The sequence below is a fragment of the Phodopus roborovskii genome, unplaced genomic scaffold (genome assembly GCF_943737965.1).
Source record: "Phodopus roborovskii unplaced genomic scaffold, PHOROB, whole genome shotgun sequence".
Lineage (NCBI taxonomy): Eukaryota > Metazoa > Chordata > Mammalia > Rodentia > Cricetidae > Phodopus > Phodopus roborovskii.
The window spans coordinates 15,903,879-15,925,082 of record NW_026126547.1 but is presented as its reverse complement, the minus strand read 5'-3'; the positions used below and the strand labels follow the sequence as shown (position 1 = coordinate 15,925,082).

General features: G+C 41.5%; 2 protein-coding genes across 2 annotated transcripts in view; one reads left to right on the top strand and one right to left on the bottom strand.

Moving 5' to 3' along the window:
- Pus10 (pseudouridine synthase 10) overlaps positions 1-12,490 on the bottom strand; it is a 72,672-nt gene extending 60,182 nt beyond the window's left edge. Inside the window, exons 1-3 of the mRNA XM_051200513.1 lie at positions 12,355-12,490; positions 3,483-3,731; positions 2,688-2,774 (exon numbers count right to left, since the gene is read on the bottom strand). Coding sequence (XP_051056470.1) covers positions 2,688-2,774; positions 3,483-3,731; positions 12,355-12,480 — 462 coding nt within the window. The 5' untranslated portion in view covers positions 12,481-12,490. The remainder of the gene's footprint in view (positions 1-2,687; positions 2,775-3,482; positions 3,732-12,354) is intronic.
- Positions 12,491-15,085: 2,595 nt separating this feature from the next.
- Pex13 (peroxisomal biogenesis factor 13) overlaps positions 15,086-21,204 on the top strand; it is a 29,413-nt gene continuing 23,294 nt past the window's right edge. The window contains exon 1 of the mRNA XM_051200501.1: positions 15,086-15,315. Within this exon, the coding sequence (XP_051056458.1) occupies positions 15,218-15,315 (98 nt within the window). The 5' untranslated portion in view covers positions 15,086-15,217. The remainder of the gene's footprint in view (positions 15,316-21,204) is intronic.

Genomic DNA, 21,204 nt, shown 5'->3' with positions numbered 1-21,204 from the left:
CTACCTCTGGCGATTAGGATTGGGAGGAGAGTCAAGACCCAGCCACTATTGTCAACACCTCCCTCAGTGCAGTGGTATGTGGCTGACCTTCGGGCCATCTTTAGCCACACTGCCCAGCTTACCACTAGTCATTCATTTAGCTCCTTTTGGAGACAGACAGTCCAGCACAATCCAGCCAGTCATATCCAGGCCCTGCCTGTGTTCCAGCCACTTCTGGGAAGTTATCATAAGGAAGAAGAGTGGTCAGCCAGCGGGTACTGCTGCCGCCATGCTCTACCAGCTCTGCTAGATGCTGCAGACACGCTTGTTCTGGGTTGTTCTTCCTCATGCGTAGTGACCACAGTTCACCCCTGGAGTTCCTGGTCCACAATCTTACTGAGGTTTGCAGTAAGCTCATCAGCTGTTAGTTTTCAGAATTATTCACTTTGTCTGCAACCACTTGGGAAGAGCCACCTTCTAGGACCCAGAGGGTCACAGGCAGCTGCAGGATTTAACTCTATCTTGAAATGCAATCTGCTGAGCCAGAACACTGGAACCCACCTAGGAAAGCTTCACTTTGTGGAACCTTTGTTCTCCCTAAAACGATCATTCAACTTCTTGTTTTTGAGAAAGATCACATTTCCCTCACAGAAAGGCCAGAAGCAAAATAGGATTTTCAGAACTCGGCTTTCTCTCCACCATCCATCTGCAGTGTACTAGCCTTCCAAACAGGCCTATCCTGTCCCCTGTCCCCTAACCTACACAGATCTTCCTTGGCAATTCTTGCAAGCTTCATTCACTGGAGGGGCTGTTTTTGAACAGATCTAAGCCCCCTTCTTAAATCTGCATTAATGTTACTCTGTCATTTTCAGATTTTTGTTTTGTTTTAGTTTTTTGTAACTGACCTCAACTTTACAAAATAAAACTTGATCATTCAATTTGAGCAATCAGGCTACTCACAATAATTTTCTTTAGTTTTACAAAAGAAAAAAATGCCTCTCTCACCTTCCTCCCCCTCTCAACAGGGATCTTACTATATAACCCAAGATGAACTCATGATCCCCTTTCTCATTTTTACTCTTCCTAAATTACTATTTCTTGAGATACTTTTCCCATGTTGTCCAGGCTGGCCTCAAGCTCACAGCAGCCACCCTGCCTCAGCTTTCCAAGTGCTTCATTTACAGGCATAAATCACCTTACCAAGCTTTCCAATTCTTTATGGGGACTTTTCTCCAAACTTTCTTTTATTGATTAGAATAGTCTGGTTTGGATTAAAATCTGAATTTTTGCTTTCTCTGAACCTCCTAAGACTTATAACTTCTCTTTTATCCCAGATGCTTATGTTGTTTTTCTTGCATTGTTTAGAATTCACCTATCCAAAATGTATATCCCATGTCCTTCTCCCCTCTCTCAGGAACATAATTTTTTAAAAATTTTTAATTTTGAACTGGCAAGATGGCTCAGCAGGTAAAGCCACCTGTCAAGTTAATACCTGAGACCCACATGGTAGAAAGACAAAATCAGTTACTACTACAAGTTGTCCGGATGTCTACAGATGTATATATACACACACACACACACACACACATAAAATTAAATACATACATATATGCACACACATAATACACACACATAAAATTAAATGCATACATATATGCACACACATAACACACACACATGAAATTAAATACATACATATATGCATATACACATATGTATATAAAATTAAATACATACATATGTGCACACACATACTCACACTAAAAAGGTAAAAACAAATTGAGAGTGTTAATTTTTCAAACTATAGTCTCTGTAACAATAGCACCAGTGAATGTGGTTAGAATGCAAACTGCTAGACCCTACCTGACTGAATACACACAAATCTATGGAATGATGCTTAGGAAATCCACCAGGTTGGGCTCAAATTCCTGACAACTCTTCTGTCTCGGCCTTCTGAATACTGGGATTATGGACAGAAGCTACCATGCCCTAGGGAGTGGCATTATTAGGAGGTGTGGCCTTGACATAGATGTGGCTGTGTTGGAGGAAGTGTGTCACTGTGGGGGTGGGCTCTGAGGTTTCCCGTGCTCAAGACGTAGACTCTCAGCTCCTTCTCCAGCACCATGTCTGCCTGCACCCTGCCATGTCCTGCTGTGATGACAGTGGACTGAACCTCTGAAACTGTAAGTGAGCCACCATGATTAAATGTTTTCTTATAAGAGTTGTCATGGTAATGATGTCTCTTCACAGCATTAGAAACCCTAACCAAGATCTAGGAGAAGAAACTTAAAATTTGGAAAGTCTCAAATTATGTACTTTTAGCTCAATGGCATTTTTATCAACCCAGCTTCTAAGACTGTGGGTGGCAACCACATCTGGGGTCATGCAACTGAAGGTGGAGGGGTTGCAAGAAAAAAAAAATTGAGAACAAAATTAATTCAAAACCAACCGTGTAATGAATCTGAGGCATTTCTGGCCATGAATATCATACCATCATGCAACTGTACTGCAGCCTTGGTCCTGTACACACAGTATGCCCAGGGTGCCCTCAAACTCCTCAGCAGCCAACTTTCATACCAAGTGCTGCCATTACAAGTGTGAGCCTCATTGTTCAGCTCACATTCCCTTTTTCGCTTGTTTTTGTTTTAGAAGTTAGACATACCCAGCATATATTTCACACATGCTCTGACATGTGCAAATGGCCTTACCTCTCTCACAGACAGCTGTGGTGGGAAGGAAACAGATAAAACCATGCTGGTGAATTCAAACCCAGAGGCGTCAACCTTTTGACACACCTAAAAAAATTACAAATATGTAAACTTCCAAGCATTGCTGACAATGTGGCTCTCATCATAAAATTCCTCCCAGGAGATGACACTGCACAACTTCCCAATATTCACGTAGGAGCTGGGGGCTGAGGCTCTATAGCACTGTGCTGCCTAGCATTGGCAAGCCAATCTCTAGCACTGCCCAAAACAAAGGCAAACAAAACTGATGCATGTGAGTGGAGCACTCTTCACAGACTTCGTGACATTCAGCGTTTGCTAGTTCTCACCCTACACACATGTCGGTTTAGAACAACACACTGCATGTCAGTAAATTCTTATTGATTTCGAAATATGTGATATGGCGATTTCAGAATAGTTGGTCTTTTCTAATTAAGAAGAAATTTCAGTGATCAACTGGTATAGACCAAATTGAAAAGGATGACACTGTTTAAGAATGGTAGGTATAAAAACAGCCCTACAGACTACAGCTAGGATATCTGAATCTTCTTCGAATCCCCCAAGACAGCACCCCTTACCAGCAGGAAGTAGTTTGGAAAGAACGACGCCCAAATTCCCAAATATTGTGTATAAATGTTTGTTTTCATTTAATTGGACTTTGTTATATAAAATTAAATAAAAAAAGATAAAAAAAAAAAAAAAAGAATGGTAGGTATAGCAATCCTAGCGTTAAGGCTAACACCATCTCTGATCTACAATGACAGACAGATTGTTTACCTTTGCTATAAACTCTTTCTCACAGAACTCTTGAAGAATTCCTAAGCAGACGTTGCACACACTCAAATCTGAAGGCTCAGAAGCAATGCTTTTGTCTTCCGTGACAGAGATCCCCTCCTCTCCATTTTCACTCAATTTATCCATCCCGTCTTCTTGAAGACGGATTTTCTTCAATGGTGGGTTTGGAATCTCCAAAATTAATTCATCTTTTTCAGTTTCTAGAAATTTCTGTAGATCATTGAACAACTCCTGAAAAGTTAAGAAAAAGGAGAAACATTTTAAAGTGGTTTTGATGTTCGTAAGATGAAGTCAGTCAGGTGTGGCTACATGTCTTTTTTTTTTTTTTTTTTTTTTTAATTAATAGTGAATGACCTTCCCAAAAAATTTGTAAATTTGTTGATGGAAACTTTCTACTTAAGATTGGGGTTTTAGTATCACTGATTTGTGAAATTCTTTTGGAAAAAACATATAAAGTAGGCATTTGATTGGTATGTGGATTAAATGCATTAATAAGAAATTCAGTCATCTGTAACACATGGATGTCACATAAGATATCTGCCTACGTCTGAGCACTGGGATTAAAGGCATATACTGCCCTGCATGGCAATGCCTGTCCTGGATCCCAACCCTCTGTCCCACTAGAGCACTTAGAGGCAGTGGCAGCAGATCCTTGTGAGTTCAAGCACCCAGGGTTACATAATGAGGCCCTGTCTCAAAACAAGGTATGGAGAGGATTATAACAGTACAGACTCATACAACACTGGTGTTTCACTTCAGGAGTAACCAATTTACTACAACAATGGCTTTCCAGGGAATCTGAGAGACTAACCTGTAGTGATGAATTGTGATAGAAATATCTCTTACATTCTAAGACACTGGATTTTTGCTAGAACTCAAAGATAATAGGTACCTTGAAGTCACTTCAGACTTCTGTCCTACTGTGTACTCAGCCTATCTGTTTAACCTGCCTTTAAGGGAACAACTAACAACCAACCTTATTTGCCTTGGCTTTCCCAAGTAACCCTCTAAAACATAAGCTAATGTACTCTCTCATACCCTGGACCTAAGAGAAATGCACATGTGTTTGCATGTGTATTATGATAATCATCTGCTAGAAACAGCAAATAGGCTAAAAGTAGCCTTATAAAATGAATGCCCACCATAAATGCTGAAAGCAGCATTCACGTGCTGCCTGTTAGGCTTGCTATCTGGGTCAGTTGGAATTAACTCCTTGTAAAATTGTTAAATATTTCTGTAAAGTACTATTCAATTCTTCTCCATGCGATGATTTCTATGCTGTTCAATAAAAGAAGTAGTTAGAGAGATGGTTCAGTGGTAAAGAACATGTACTATTCTTCCAGAGGACCACTTCAGGTGGCTCACAACTGTGTAACTCCAGCCCCTGGGGAACCGATGAATCCGGCCTCCATAGGCATCCACACCCATGGCATACACACACACACACACACACACACAACTAAAAATAAAATTTAAAAATATATTTTAAAAAAAGTAAGAGAACAAAGCCCTTTGTTAGGAACAGCTCTATAAGGACAAACACAGATATAGGGATAATAAATTTACAGGACAGCTTTTGGGTGAGCATAGATTCTGACTCACACTCCCTCTTGGTTAAATGACACCAAGGAGAGTTTCAATTTCTGTCCTTAATGCAACACTAATGTGTTACTGGTGACTTTGAATTTATTATTAATGTATTCAATCTATATACTAGTCAAATACCTATTATATATATATATATATATATATATATATATTACATATGTGAATGTTTTTTGAAAAGAATTTCACAAATCAATGAAGCTAAAACTCTAATCTTAAGCACAAAGTCTCCATCAACAAATTTACAAATCTGGCTTGTAGTTCCACCGGGAAGGTAGAACTACTAATTCAAAAAACTAATTCAAGTCTAAATATTAAAACATAAGAACCAGGATGCAGATGTAGCTTAGTGCTGCAATACCTGCTTAGCGTGCATGAGGTCCCTGGTTCCAGCTCCAACAACAAAGAAACAGAGACAGACAGACAGACAGACAGACAGACACACACGCACACATGCACAGCACGCACGCACACACACAAAGAGGAAAGTACAAGCTAAGTTATTTAACACCTCACAGCACAGTGAATTAGTTAATGTGAAACCTCATCATTTAGAGGTTGAGCAAGTAAAAAAAAATTTTGAGACAATTTACCAAGATGCATAGATTTGGCAGTGCAAAATTTGGCACCATAATTACAATCCATTTATATACGTTAAGCAAAAGAAGGCCTCTTCTACATTTTTTGTCTAATTTCTGTAATTCCTTGTATTAGAATGTAAAAACAAGCTTCCCCTTGAAAACACTCTAACACTTCTGCTTTCCCACATCTAAAGCTAAGAATTTTCCTTGGGCTTCTTCCAAATCAGGCTAGTTTGACTGTTAGTTGTTGGATAAATCATTTGAATTCAGTTAGACTAACTTAAGAAAATGTTTTTCATTCAAACATTAAATTCATTTTGTTGATGCATTAGCACTCCAATTCTCACAAAAAATTACATATACACATATTATGACCCACACAAGTGTTCATTACTACCTAACATCTGTAACATGAGTATAACATAGTATATACATGTGTGTGTTCATGTACAGCTATGTGAATGGGACAAAACAAAACAAAGCTTAAAACATTTCAAAAACACTCTAATATAGAGATATAATAATGAAAGCAACTTGGTAATGGCACAAAAAAACAGACAGACCCATGGAACTGAATTGAAGACTCTGACATTAACCCACACACTTATAAACACCTGATTTCTGACAAAGAAGCTAAAACTATAAATGGAAAAAAAGAAAGCATCTTCAACAAATAGTGCTGGAATAACTGGATGCTGACTTGTAGAAGACTGAAGATAGATCTATATTTATCGCTATGCACAAAACTTAAGAGCAAATGGATCAAAGACCTCAACATAAATCCAGCCACACTGAATCTCTTAGAAGAGAAAGTGGGAGGTACCCTTGAACAAATTGGCACAGGAGACCGCTTCCTGAGCATAACACAGGTGGCACAGATACTGAGATCGACAATTAGTAAATGAGACCTCCTCAAACTGAGGAGCTTCTATAAGGCAAAGGACACAGTTGACAAGACCAAACAGCAGCTCACAGAATGGGAAAGATCTTCACCAACCCTACATCTGACAAAAGGCTGATTTCCAAAATATACAAAGAACTCAAGAACCTAGTCACCAAAACACCAAATAATTAAATTAAAAAGTGGGGTACACAGAGAATTCTCAACAGAGGAATCTAATGGCTGAAAGCCACTTAAGAAAGTGCTCAACACAACTGTGGAAAGGCTACCATAAATGCCCTTCCCTGATAGTGAGATCAACAACTAACTTATTCACCATCATGGAGCCCTCATCTAGTACAGAAGCAAACACCCATAACGAAACACTGAGTCAAACTAGAATCCACTAGAAACCCATAGAGACAGCTGACCAGAACAAGGAGGAACTAATGGCCCCCAGACTGATAGCTGGGAATCCAGCATGGGACTCACTCAGACCCCCTGAATATGGGTCTCAGCTAGAAGGACTGAGCAGTCTAAGGGACCTCAGACAGTGGAACCAGGATGTATCCCTGGTGCACAAAAGGACCTTGCAGACACATCCCCCAAGGAGGGATACTCTCTTAACCTAGAGACAGGAGAGAAGTCCTAGTCCCTACTTCAAATGACTTGACAGATTTACATGACCCCTCCAGGATAGCACAGCCCTACATGTGGAATGTGGGTGGGTGGATGGGAGGGGAGAGTGGTCAGGGTGCATGTGAGGGGGCAGGGAAGGAGGGAGGAAGGAAGGTAGGGAGGGAGGAATGGAGGGAGGGAGGGGGAACTAGGATCGACATGTAAAATAAAAAAACAAAAAGTGCAACACCCTTAGTCATCAGGGAAATGCAAATCAAAACAACTCTGAGATACCATCTTACACTGGACTGAATGGCTAAAATGAAAAACACCAACAACAGTTTATGCTGAGGAGGATGTGGAAAAAGGGGAACACTCCTCCACTGCTGGTGAGAGTGCAGACTTGTACAGTCAGTTTGGAAATCAGTATGGCAGTTTCTACAGAAAATGGGAATCAGTCTTCCTCCAGATCCAGCAACTCCACTCTTAGGCATATACCCAAAGGATGCACATTCACACAACAAGGACATCTGCTTAACTATGTTCGTAGCAGCATTATTTGTAATAGCCAGAACCTGGAAGAAACCTAGATGCCCCTCAACTGAAGAATGGATGAAGATGTGGTACATTTATACAATGGGAAAAACAAACAAACAAACAATGGAATCTTGAAATTTGCAGGCAAATGGATGGAACTAGAAGAAACCATCCTCACTCATATATGGATTTTAGTCATAGAGCAAAGGATCACCAGCCTACAGTTTACACTGCCAAAAATGCTAGGAAACAAGGACTGTAAGAGAGACATACATGGTCCCCCAGTGAAGGGGAAAGGGACAAGATCTCCTGAGCAAATTGGGAGCATGGGATGGGGAGGAGGAAGAGCAGTAGGAGAAAGAGGGGGGAAGAAGAGGAGGGGAAGGAGAGCATGAGGGACCAGGAAGACTGAATGGGGAGATGAAAGAGGAGAGCAAGAAAAGAGACACATCAATAGAGGGAGCCATGATAGGTTTAAAGAGAAATCTGGCACTGGAGAAATATACAGAGATGAAGACCCCAACTAGGAATCTAAGCAATAGTGGAGAGGCTACCTTAAATGCCCTTCCCCTATAATGAGATTGATGGCTATCTTAAATGCCATCCTAGAGCCTTCATCTAGTAGCTGATGGAAACAGAAGCAGACACCCACAGCTAAACACTGAGCTGAACTCCTGGAATCCAGTTTCAGATAGGGAGGAGTGATAACCAAAGGGGTCGAGACCATGCTGGGAAAACCCACAGAAACAGCTGACCTGAACAAGGGGGAGCTCATGGACCCCAGTCTGACAGCTGGGAAACCAACATAGGAGCAAACCAGGCCCTCTCTGAACATGAATGTCAGCCGGGAGGACTGGGCAGTCTATGGGACCTCTGGCAGTGGAACCAAGATGTATCCCTACTGCAGGAATGAACTTTGGGAGCCCATTCCCTATGGAGGGATACTCTTTCAGCCTAGACACACGGGGGAGGAATAACTTGACAGGTTTTGATGATCCCTCATGTAAGTCCTTACCCTCCCTGGGGAGAGGATGGGAGAAGGGATGGGGGGCTTGTGGGAGGATGGGAGGATGGGCAGGAGAGGGAACTGGGACTGATATGTAAAGTAAGATGATTTATAATAAAAAATACAGCATTTGAAAAAAAATTTCAAAAAAGCCTTCAAATATTTTGTTTATATTTATTCACCAAGAATATTACAAGTCAAAGTTGCTGACAGTCTCTCTCTACAAGTGTATTTTTAATCTAGTACATATATATATATATAGATAGATAGATAGATAGATAGATAGATAGATAGATAGATAGTGTGGTGTATATGGAAAAAGTATATAAGGAAGACTACACAAAGCTGGACATAAGCCTGTGAAGTGAGCCTATCACCATGCCGGTGTGCAAAGAAGTAACCTGAAGCTGTGTATGCTTTGGATTCAGACACACTGTTCAATTCCTAGCTTGCTCATTTAATAGCTGCTTAACTTCTCTATGCTTCAGTCTGAAAATTGAGATAATCCGCTGCATGTACTTACAAAAGATTAAATGAAAACCTGACATGTAGTGACACTAGACAAGCACCGGGAACTATTGTTATTTCTAACATAGTAGAAACAACACAATGATATAGAAAACAGTAGCAATTGCTGCACCATTTATTGGCAATTTTTAAAATTGAGGATGTGTGTATAAATGTATATATTTACACATGTATACAATTATTGGCCTTTGAAAAGAATTTCAGTGTTAATATCAACTGTATGTCACAGGCATATCCTATACTTTATATGAAAACATTCTATTCAGCACCCAGATCTTTGTGTATTATTATAAATGTGAAAAATTGTGTAAGGTTGTAATGCTACTAGTACCAGGAATAACGATTACACTAAGCACTTACTTTTTTCCCCAGTTTTATTATTTTAAAGTTTAAAACTACAACCACAGCAACTTTTTTCCGGCAATTATAACACTTGTTTAAAAAGGAGGAAGGAGTGTGAGTTTCTTATTATTTTATTAAAAGAAGAGAAAGACAACTGTACAGGTTTTTTTCTCCCAGCTTCTGAAGTGAGACTAAGTACTAGTCTTAGATATGGATACATACATAACACACATGCACACAATCCTGGCTCTCTAAAGCTACCTAGCAAATTCAAATCAACTGTACTATCTTACAGTCCACCCGCTGCCTCTCCCCCTCCTCAGCTACTCAGAAAAGGTTCAAAAGGTAAAAGCGGTTGGAGGGGTTTTACGTGGCAGCTGACAGAACTGAAGCCGCACCAAACAAAGCCACATCTTATACAGGAAGGGAAAGGAAAGAACAACACAACTCATCAATTGTGCTGAAAAGACCCCCCACCTCCCCAATGGCAAGACCCTGAGTGTGAGAAGCAATCCCTTTCCCCTTCTAGACAATGGGGAGGCGCCGCCAGGTCCCCAACTGCTCACCACTGCTGAGGGCAGCCCAGGAGTTTTCCTCCCTCCCTGGCCAGCTAGGGGGATGTCACCCTCTGCTCTGCACCAACGGTTCTGAAGCTCTCACAAGGGATGGATGGATGAGCAACTTAAAGCCCTAAAAAGGCAAACTTCTGTTCCTAGGTTCCATCATCTAGCCAGACAGAACTTTTCCAGTTCCATTTGCCTTCACAGTAAACAAACCACCCAACGAAACCCCCACCCCAACCCCATAAGGTTAAATATCAAATCAAGAAAAGAAGTACATCTTCATCATTACAAAGATAATGTCTGTGGATGTCCTTGCACAATGGTTAAGGAAAGGGAGTCGTTCCACAATGTCTGTCTGAGGAATCCAAACTCTGTCCTTTTTATAAAGTCAGAATAGAATGGGCAAAGGGTGCAGATGAGCTCAAGAGAGAAATGTATTTACAGAAAACAGGAGGGAGGAAGAGTGTCACAAGCAGAGCCTTCATTGTCATTTCTTCTTGCTGGCCTTCTTGGCACCGGACTTGGTTTTGGGCTTCACAGGTTTGGCCTCCTTGGGTTTGGTTGTCTTGACCAGCTTGGCTTTGACAATCTTGGGTTTTTTGGCTTTCTTGGGCGTGGCAGCCGGCTTCTTGTTGGCCTTCTTGACAGGGGTGGCTTTGGGTTTCTTGCTTAGGGCTTTGGCGGCAGCCTTTTTGGGTTTGGCTGCCTTCTTTGGAGTGGCCACTTTCTTGACTTCCTTCTTGGTCTTCTTGAAAGCCACCAACCTCTTGGGCTCATCACCCTTGGCCAGCATGAAAGAGCCCGAGGCGCCCACCCCTTTGGTTTGCTTGCGAACACCAGGCACTTGATGGACAACTTGATCTGGGAGTCGGCATTCTCGCCCACCTTGTACTGGTGTGGTTTTTCTCTGCTTGGATGGCAGCCACAATTATATCTGAATACTTGGGATGGTCCATGGACTTCTTGGAGGCCTTGGCCCACTTCTTGGTCATGGTGGCCAGCCCTTGGGGGGGGGGGGGAGGCTGGGCACAACCCGAGTCGAGACCTGTTCTCCCGCTTGACTAGCAGGCCAGACAAAAGTGTGGAAAGTGTGGCTGACTGACGGGGACAGGGACATGGGGTGGGGCGATGCGTGGCTCCTGTCCTCCCTGTTGTGGGTTGCTGGGGAGCTTGTGGGTCGCTCTGCACTGCCCAGCCCCCACCTCTCTGCCTCCTCAGCCTCTCTTTTCCCAGCTCTGCCTCTCGTTAAGCACTTACTTTTAAAGGCTTCCTGACACATCCATGTATCATACAATATTCCTGACAATGCAGACTGCCTGGTTGTGGATGATGGGTCCTAGACTACACTGCCTGGTAACACTGCAAATTCATTTAAGTATACTCAGTGATTCACACAAGTCATCAAAAGACACATTTCTCAGAACATATGTCCTTCACTGAATGAAACAAGCGGTAGGCTGGGGACATGGATCAGTGACATGATTCACTGGAACATGTGAAGACCTGGGTTCAATGCCCAGAACCAGAAAAATTCATATGAACACATATATACATATGGTAATACACAGCAGGAAAAATAACCAGGACAAGCCACACAGCCTGTTGGATAAAAGCACTTGGCACACAAGCCTACTGCTTGATTTCCCAAGGTCTATGGTAGAAGGAAGAGAACTAACTTCCACATATACATCTGTGTGAGCGAGAAGATACACACACAAAGACACACACACACATCCCATACTCATAAATATGTACATACTCATATATACATACATATATATATGTATATATATATAATTTAATTTTTAAAAAAGTAACCAACTCATTTTCTATTTAAAAGAAATCAGGACTATGACCTGTCCCCTCCTGTTGCATAGCATTAATGTCAGGTAGGAAACATTCATTATGTTGAATATTTTGTTTAAATGCCCTTTATAAAATGTCTATACATGAATATAGCAAAAAAATCCAACAAAGATCCCTCTCTACACTAACTATTAAATGGTAATGTAATAAAAACAAAAACAATATTCCTACATCAAATTTTTAAGGTAACTGCAGTTCCAAGATTACCTTAGTAGAAATAGTTTTATTAACTTCCCTTCTTTAGTGGAGTTATGGACCTCTGTACTCAAAGCTAGTGACATTCATTCTAAACTATAAAAAGATATCCCTTAACTTAAAAAGAAAATACCTTGGATGGGCGTTTGTAAGGTCCATGAAGATCCACACCACAGAATCTGAAGATACATCTGGGACAGGTACCAGAACTGAATAACAACCGGGCCACATGCTTGTTTTCCTCAGTCAGTGGAAACATACTGAATAATTATAGGTAGAAGAAAGAAAAACAAAATAGGCAGTTTCAGTATTTTACTGCTACATACAAATATGACTTTAAGAAGTAAAACTAGCTTTCACTTGAAAAATTCTATTCGTACTCTGCAACAATGCTTGTTGTATCTATATTCTAAACTACAAACTTGACTACGTGAGTATGTGAGATATAGGAGAGAGGAACAAAGAAGCCAAGCTCATTCTGGACATGATAGTAAGAGCTTTCAGACACCAGGCCTGGGGACCATCAGGGTTGCCTGTGTAAGCCTTCAAAAGTGCTTAAAAAAAAAAAAAATCACAAAACTCTGTGTGATCAAGTATTACTTCAGTATCTGAATCCCTTCCACCATCTCAGTTAACCTGCTATGTCAATGTCAAGTAAAGACTGAAAAGGAATTATGTGAAATGCATCCTCTTGCCAGGTGTGGTATCTCACACTTGTAATTTCAATACACAAGAGGCTGAGGCAGTCACCATGAATTCAAGACCAACCTGGCATTAATGGTGAATCAAAGCCAGCCTGGACTACAGAGTGAGACTTTGGTGAGGGAGAAAAAGAGGTGGAGAGGAGAGAGGTAAGGAGAGAAGGAGGGGGAGGGAGAATCCCTTAACAGAGAAATGCTGTGGAACAATCCTTCTGTACACTGAGATGTGTTGCTCTCATTGTTAATTAAAAAAAAAAAAAAAACTGATTGGCTAATGAGTCGGCAGGATTTCCAGGCAGAGAGAATGCTGGAGAGAAAAAGGGCAGAGTAGAAGAGCAAGATAGGAAGTACTTACGTAAGGTAAATGAGCCTTGGGGCAGCATTCAGAGCAATAGAAATAGGTTAATTTAATACAAGAGCTAGCTAAAATAAGCCTGAACTATCAGCTGAGCATTTATAATAGTAATAACAGATTAATATAATAGGTAGTAAATAAGATGATATAATAAATAATAATGTTAATAATAACAGATTAATAGAAATAGGTTAATTTAAGTTAGAAGAGCTAACTAAAAAACAAGCTTAAAGTATCAGCTGATCTTTTATAATTAATAAGTCTGTGTGTGGTTATTTGGGAGCAGGCTGACTAGACACAAAAGTCCACCTACAGAGAAACTTTAATGTTAATTAACATCAAGCATTTGGTTCAATGCAGAATTAACCTGTAACTCAAAAAAGAAACAATACACCTTCGTCAAAAAAAAAAAAAAAAAATCAATAAACTCTTTAAAAGGGCACTTCACAGTGAAGCCTTACCTCTAAACTCACTTAACAATGTTCAAATTTAGGCTCTTCCTTTTGGCTTAAAGACTGAATGCTAATTCTCCATAGCTCAGTGGACTAAAGGTATCATGCAAAGCCAATAAATAACAACCACAATCTCCAGACTCTGCAAAGTTACCAAACCTGTTGAGAATTGCCAAACCTCCTGTCCTGAGTGATCGGATGAAGTCTCGAAAAGCTCAAACAAAACCCTCATGAGTGTGTTAATAAAGAAAGAAGCTGTAAACGGACTCAGTACCATTCTCACCCGGCAATACTCCAGCGACTCCTCGAGCATGTTAACATTAAACCTACATACACCTTAAAGATGGTTATTTCATCTTGATGTGATGAGATGGTAGGATTTTGTAAAAAGTCATGAGTTGTGATCTGATATTGAACTTCTCACACTAAATTTCCACTGCTAAGACTTTTGCTGTTTCTTCCACAGTCTGAACTGAAATGTTGCAACAGAAGCCCCTCAGAATCTCTACAGGGACTGATTCCCTTCTCCACAGGCCAAGTAACCAGGCTAAGACTTTCATCAAATGGAGAGGAAAAGAGGAAAGACACCCCCCCTTTTTAAAAAATAAATAAATAAATAAATAAATAATAGAAAAAAAGAAGAAAGACTAAAGCACAGGGGCTTAAAACAACCCTGAAACAGTCTGAGTTTCACACCATAAGTTCTTTCTAACTGCACTACCACATGCGCAAGCGTGGTTCCTCAGAGACAAGAGAGGAGAGGCATGGGAAATGTTCACAGTCTTTGCTAAGGTTGTAGAAACTTCCCACTCACTCCTGGTTAACAAACCAACAAGATTCCAGCCACACCTTTTTGGCACCCAGTCCCTAACCCCTCACCTCATACCTCACCTTACCTTCCTTCGCCCGAGATGCTGGAGCCAACAAGATTTAACCCCCTTGGTCCGTAGGTGGGATGGGGAAGACTAAAGACAGCGCACCTGCTGCGCCTAACAATTCTGTTCCCCCAGGAAACGAGAGCTTTAGAAAGAAAGTACCAGGCCTTTCGCGAAAGGAATGCGTGAACGTCCCCCTCTTGTTTACAGGGAGATCTGTAAGGCTGTCGGGCTTGCAGTTTTGTACTGTGGCTAGCTACGAGAACGCAAGACTGCAAGGGCCTTCACTGCTAGCCCTAAGGGTCGACCCGCAAAGCAGCCTCCGTGGGACTCGGCATCTAGGGAATATTAGATGCTGCCAGAAATGTCGATGAGCCCGGACTCTTTGAAACCCAAACTAGGGAAACTAAAAAGGAACGCCCCTCCCGCATGAATTAAATGCCCCCTTCCTCACGCGAATCTCAGCTCAAGCCGACCACAATCCTTGGCCTGATGTCGGGCGGGGGCGGGGGTGGAGGGCTCGGCGCTCTGCCCATCGTGCCTGGCAAGCGAGGCGCTCCTTCACCTAGCCGTCGCAGTCGCGGCCCTGAGCCGTAGCCGAGCAGGCGGAGAGATGGCGTCTCAGCCGCCGCCGCCCCCGAAACCCTGGGAGACCCGCCGAATTCCCGGGGCCGGCTCGGGCCCGGGGACGGGCCCCGGCCCCGCTTTCCAGTGAGTGTGAAACCTTTGGGACTCGGGTTTTGGGCCAGAGCAGGGACCCGGCAGGAGGCGGTTGAAGCCGTTATTGGGAGAGGAAGCATCGCCCGCCCCGGGCGAGCGCCGAGCGGGTCTACGGGTCTGACATCTGCTGGCGGTGCCACCTCGAGCTCTCTCCCGGGGCGCCCTGCCGGCTTCACCGGTGCGGTGCCTGAAAGAAAACCGGCCGCTTTTTATTTGCGGGACGTCGGGAGCGCGACAGCCTGAGCCGCTTCGAGCCTGGGTCAGTGGCCCAGCGCGACCTCGGGCCAGCACGGACAAGGATAGGGAGCAAAAGTCATTGGGAAAGCTATTTAGAGCCGCTCCAGAAGTTGATTGAACGCCCCAAAGGTCACTTTTACGCAACCTAGAACCCAAGCGTGTACCCTTGGCTTTCTTTTTTCGGCCAAAGTAGCTAAGGTTTCGGGTTGAGAATTGAAAGAACAACTCTAAAACAGGAATTCTAAATCTGCGGGTGGCCTTTGTGTGCCAGATTATGCGTGTTTGTGTGTCTAAGGCCTGTAAAGTTTTTATTTGCTTTGATTTAAGTCCGTTAACAAATGGGTCTGCAACTTTTAAAGGTTTACAGCAGAACTAGAGTTTCAGCAACCTGTGTGTTTTCTTTTGGGTAGGTAGATATCTTAATCCAGAAGAGGTGATTCCAAGGCACATTTGTACATTTTCCTGGCACGTGAAAATCTCAGTATATTGGAGCGCTTCTCTTCTGTTGTGAAATCTGGTGATCTTTTAAAGGGCTAAAGCACTTGGACTCAGTAACTAATTGGCAAACTGTATTTATCGTGTCACGCCAGAGTAACACCTGTACTGGTACTTTCATTAGAACGCTTGTAAGTGTGTTCTTTGCTTTTTACAGTTATCCCATCAAACTCGTCTCTTGGGTTTTGGGGTGTGTGTGTTGAAGCAGTAAATTTTATGATTGACTTTTCTGTACCTATTTATATTTTACCTTTAGTATGCAAATACAGATTATTCCAATTTATCTTGTATTTTTAGGTGACTGTGCCTAGCTCTTTTTTAATGTCCTGAATTCTATATTATTTTAAGGTCTTCTGTTCTATGTGGAATTGAATTATTTTTAAAAGTTATACTTTTTGTCTTTATATCTGTTTTATAACTTGAGAAAAGTTTGCATTGAGAAAATTTTTATTGGAAGCTTTCCATTTTATTCCTTTATAGGTAGGTGGTTCTCTCTTGAAGGTTTTATATGATACTTAGGTCCTCTTTAACATAATTACACACATATACCTGTATTTTTTTTCATTCATGTCAGTAGCTACTGTATTCAGTACCCAGAGTGTTTAAGAATTCACTTATTTATTTCCTCGCTTCCATCTCTTTCTTCCAGACAAGTGTCTTGCTCATGGAGCCCAGGCTGGTGGCCTTGAAGTCCAAGTGGTCCTCCTGCCTTAGCTTCCCAAGTGTTGGAATTTACAGGCAACTACCTTGTTCTGTATTCTTCAACTCAGAAAAGTTTGCAACAGTTATAACTTTTACATTGTTTGAACACTATCCCAGCTATTAAACCAGTGGTTCTCAATTGTCCTAATGCTATGACCCTTTAATACTGTTCCTTATGTTGTGCTGACCTCCAGCCATAATTGTTTTCGTTGCTATTTCATTTTGCTGCTGTTAGGAATTGTAATGTAAATATTTTTTGGGAACGGAGTAATGGTCCACAGGTTGAGAACCTCTATATTAAACTAAGAAGCATTATCTTTTGGGGTTTTTGGTTGGTTGGTTGGTTTGGTTTGGTTTGGTTTTTAGTTTTTCGAGACAGGGTTTCTCTGTGTATCCTTGGCTGTCCTAGAACTGGCTCTGTAGACCAGGCTGGCCTCAAAGTCACAGAGATCTGCCTGCCTCTGCCTCCCTAGTGCTGGGATTAAAGGGGTGCACCACTGCCACCACTGTCAGACTCTTAATGTGCTTTGAACTCTAAAAAATACCTACTCTTTGATTGCCAAGAGATATGTAGGTCTTAACATCAAGAGACCTAAGTTTTTCCTGACTTTCTGATAGGTTTTTGTTGTTGTTTTGCTTTATTTTTGATAATTTCAATCATCCTTGACTTATTCTTGCCTAAGAATGTCTTCCTCCCTCCACCTCCTGCTGTCTGCTTTCACTGTTTTTCTGATTGTTTGTTTTGAGTTGTGAACTGTTTTTAGGCCTCCTATGGTTTTCTTTGTATTATTCTGGGTTTGGTGCCTTTAATGAATTTCAGAAAATTTTCAATCTTTTTTTTCCTTAGAATATTTCTTCTGCTTGTTGTCTGTCTGTCTCCCTCCCTTCCTCTTCTCTTGTCCCTTTCCCTCTCTCTGCGTTTTTTAAGACAGGCTTTCTCTGTGTAACTGACCTATGTATCATGGAAATCATTTTGTAGGCCAGGCTAACCTTGAACTCACAGAGATCCACCTGCATCTGCCTCCCTGAATGCTAGGGTTAAAGGAATGCACCACCACGCCTGGCTTTGTTGTCTCTTTACATATTCCCCTCTCTTTGTTTTTTTTGTCTTTTTGTCTTTGTGAGACAGTCTTGATAAATTAATTGCCTAGGCTAACTTCAAACTCAAGATCCTCTTACCTCAGCCTCCCAAGTACTGGTTATAGGCTTAGCAATCCCACCTGGCTAAGGCAGGGTTCTCATGAGTGAGTGAGAGAGAGAGAGAGAGAGAGAGAGAGAGAGAGAGAGAGAGAGAGAGAGAGAGTGAGTGTGTGTCTGTCTGTCTGTCTGTCTGTCTGTCTAGAGGCCAGAGGTCAAGCTCAGATGTCTTCCTTTATGACTCTCACTTTATTTTTTGAGACAGGGTCTCTTACTGAACCTGGAGCTAGCCCATTAGGCTAGACTTCTGGCTCAGAAGACCCTGGGAACCTCCTGTGTCCCCATCTCTGGGATTACAGGAACATAAGTGCTAAGGATCAAAACTCAGGTCCTCATGTTTACACAGCAAGGACTTCACCTGCACAGCCATCTATCTCCCCAGCCATAGGCCTTTATTTTGATGGACCCTGTATCCTGTTAAATCAGTCATGGAGTTCATAGATTGAAGCGTTTTGGGTTTGTTTATGATTTCCTTTGGGTCTGACTTTATGTCTTCTATGATTTGATGAAAAATCCTTATCTTTTTTGTTTTTAATATACTAAGCGTAGTTCAAGTTTGAAAATCTGCTCCATTTTCTGGGTTTCCCTATAAGTATGGAACTATTTGTATTGTCTGATGTTGCTCTTTAAAAAAAAAAAAATACATATATTTTTGTCATTGTACTGGCCGGTTATTTTTTAAATGGGAGCTGAACCTTACATATAGGTATTTAGGATGAACTGAGATGGAGAAACTGTCTTCCTCTAGAGTCTTACAGTGGTCAGGACACTAGCAATCTTGACTTAATTCAGTCAAGGATCTAGCTGATTTGAAGCATGTTCTTTAGACCAAGGCTGGTCTATTTGCTCTCAATGTTTTCTCCTTCTAGCATGTGGTCCTCTAAAGCCCCAATCCTTTACTCCTCTTTAGGACTCTGAACGGTAGTTTGTATCCTTTAGTTCTTGCTCTAGGCATTGTGTTAAACAGCACTAAACTGTTTTCCATCAACCATCCCTTCCTTGATTAGCCACTGGCCCTAGACAAAAATCTGAAAATGTTAAACTCTGGATTCTTCTCCTCCTCCTCCTCCTCCTCCTCCTCTTCCTCCTCCTTCTCTTCTTCTTTTCTTCTTTTCTGGCTTTAAAATTTTCAGTACCTCATTCTCTGATGCTTTAAGCAAGATGGTTTTCTATTGTGACCCCCCAACTGGCTTTCTAGTTAATTCTGATGATGAAGTCAACCCTTAGTTTCAGTTCTCAGGTTTCCTCTCTCTTCAGTATGCAGCAACTCATTTTCTCCTTGGGTCATACTTGTAAGGTATTGTGTCAAACTGTGATGCCATGTCTACAATTCCTACATTTCTTCACCTTTACATGTTTTTTATTTCATTTGTTTGTTTTGTTTTTAAAATAAGATCTGACTGTGTATATGTAGCCTTGGGAGACCTGGAACTTGCTGTGTAGACTGTCTGTCTGGCCTCAAACTCACAAAGATGTACCAGTCTCTGCCTCCCCAGTGCTGATATCAAAGGTGTGCACCACCATGCACGGCTCATTTAACTTTTCTTTTTAACATTGTTTTATTAATTCATTTTCTACATTCTAATCCCAGTTTCCCTCCCTCCTCTCCTCCTGCTCTTCCCACCCCACCCCCCAATTCCCCATCTGCTCTTTAGAGAGGGTAAGGCCTTCCCTAGGAAGTCTATTAAGTTTGTCTCATCATCTCATTGAGGCAGGACCAAGGCATCTCTCCATCCCCACACCCCTGTGTCTGGACAAGGTATCTCTCCATATAGAATGGGCTCCACTAAGTCAGTTTGTGCATTAGTGTTAGATCTTGAACTCACTGCCAATGGCCTCATATATTGTCCCAGACACACCATTGTCACCAGTTGTGTAGTTCAGTCTCATGCAGATTCCCCATTTGTCAGACCTGAAGTCAGTGATCTCTCACTAGCTTGAGTCAGTTGATTCTGTGATATTTTTGATCTTAGCCCTCTGATCGGTATAAGAATTTGCATTTCTCTGATGACTAAGGATGATGAGCATTTCTTTAACTGTCTTTCCACTATTTGAGATTGTTCTGTTGAAAAGTCTCTGTTTAGATTTATATACCATTTTTTAGTTGGATTATTTAGTAGTTTGATGTCTGGTTTCTTGAGTTCTTTGTATAATTTGGAAATCAGCCCTCTGTCAGATGTGGGGTTGGTAAAGATCTTTTCCCATTCTGTAGGGAGCTGTTTTGGCTTCTTGACTGTGTTAATTTGCTTTAGAGAAGTGTCTCAGTTTTGGGAGGTCCCGTTTATTAATTGTTGCTCTAAGCCTGTGCTACTGGTGTTCTATTTAGGAAGTGGCCTTCTGTGCCTATGTGTTCAAATGTATTTCCCACTTTCTCTTCTGTGAGGTTCAGTGTGGATGAATTTATATTGAGGTCTTTGATCCATTTGGACTTGAGTTTTGTGCATGGCAGTAGGTATGGATTTATTTTCATTCTTGTACATGTTGGCAGCTAGTTAGACCAGCACCATTTGTTGAATATGCTTTCTTTTGTTCATTTTATTGTAAGGAGTATGTTTTTCGCCTGCTGCTGGTCTTGTCCCGCCACCGCGCCAGCCCCAATTAACACACTGAGACTCTGTATTTGATATAATGCTGTTGGCCAGTTACTTGTTTCTTATCGGCTAGCTCTGTCTTAAGTATTAACCCATTTCTGTTAAATATAAGTACTTCCACGTGCTCTAATCTTACCGGGGAATGGGGCAGGCATCTTGTCTCCCCAGTCTCTCCATCTTGACTACTCCTTCCTACTTCCTCTTTTCTCCTTGTCTCTTAATCCCTCCTATCTTCCTTTCCTATTGGCCAACAGTGCTTTATTCATTAACCAGTATGAGAAACATATATACATAATGGCATCTCCCATCATCTCCTCTTTTCTGTCTAAATAAAAAGAAGGGTTTTAACCTTAACATAGCAAAATATATCATATAACAGTTATCAAATAAGAATCACAGTTAACACTATTTAGTCCATTAACATTTAGCAAGATTTAAGAAACTATTCTATCATCTATCCTATATTTGTGAGTCTAAAGTCCTATATAGAACTTATCTTTAAGCCTAACTAAGGAAAACTATAACCATAACTACTTGTCTTCAACTCTTTCAAAGACAACAGAAGGATAGTATATAAACTCTAGAAATGACAGAGACATCTTGCCTTGCCAGTCACCTGAAGTTCTTCTGTAATGTTCCATCTTTAGCCCATAGGCTA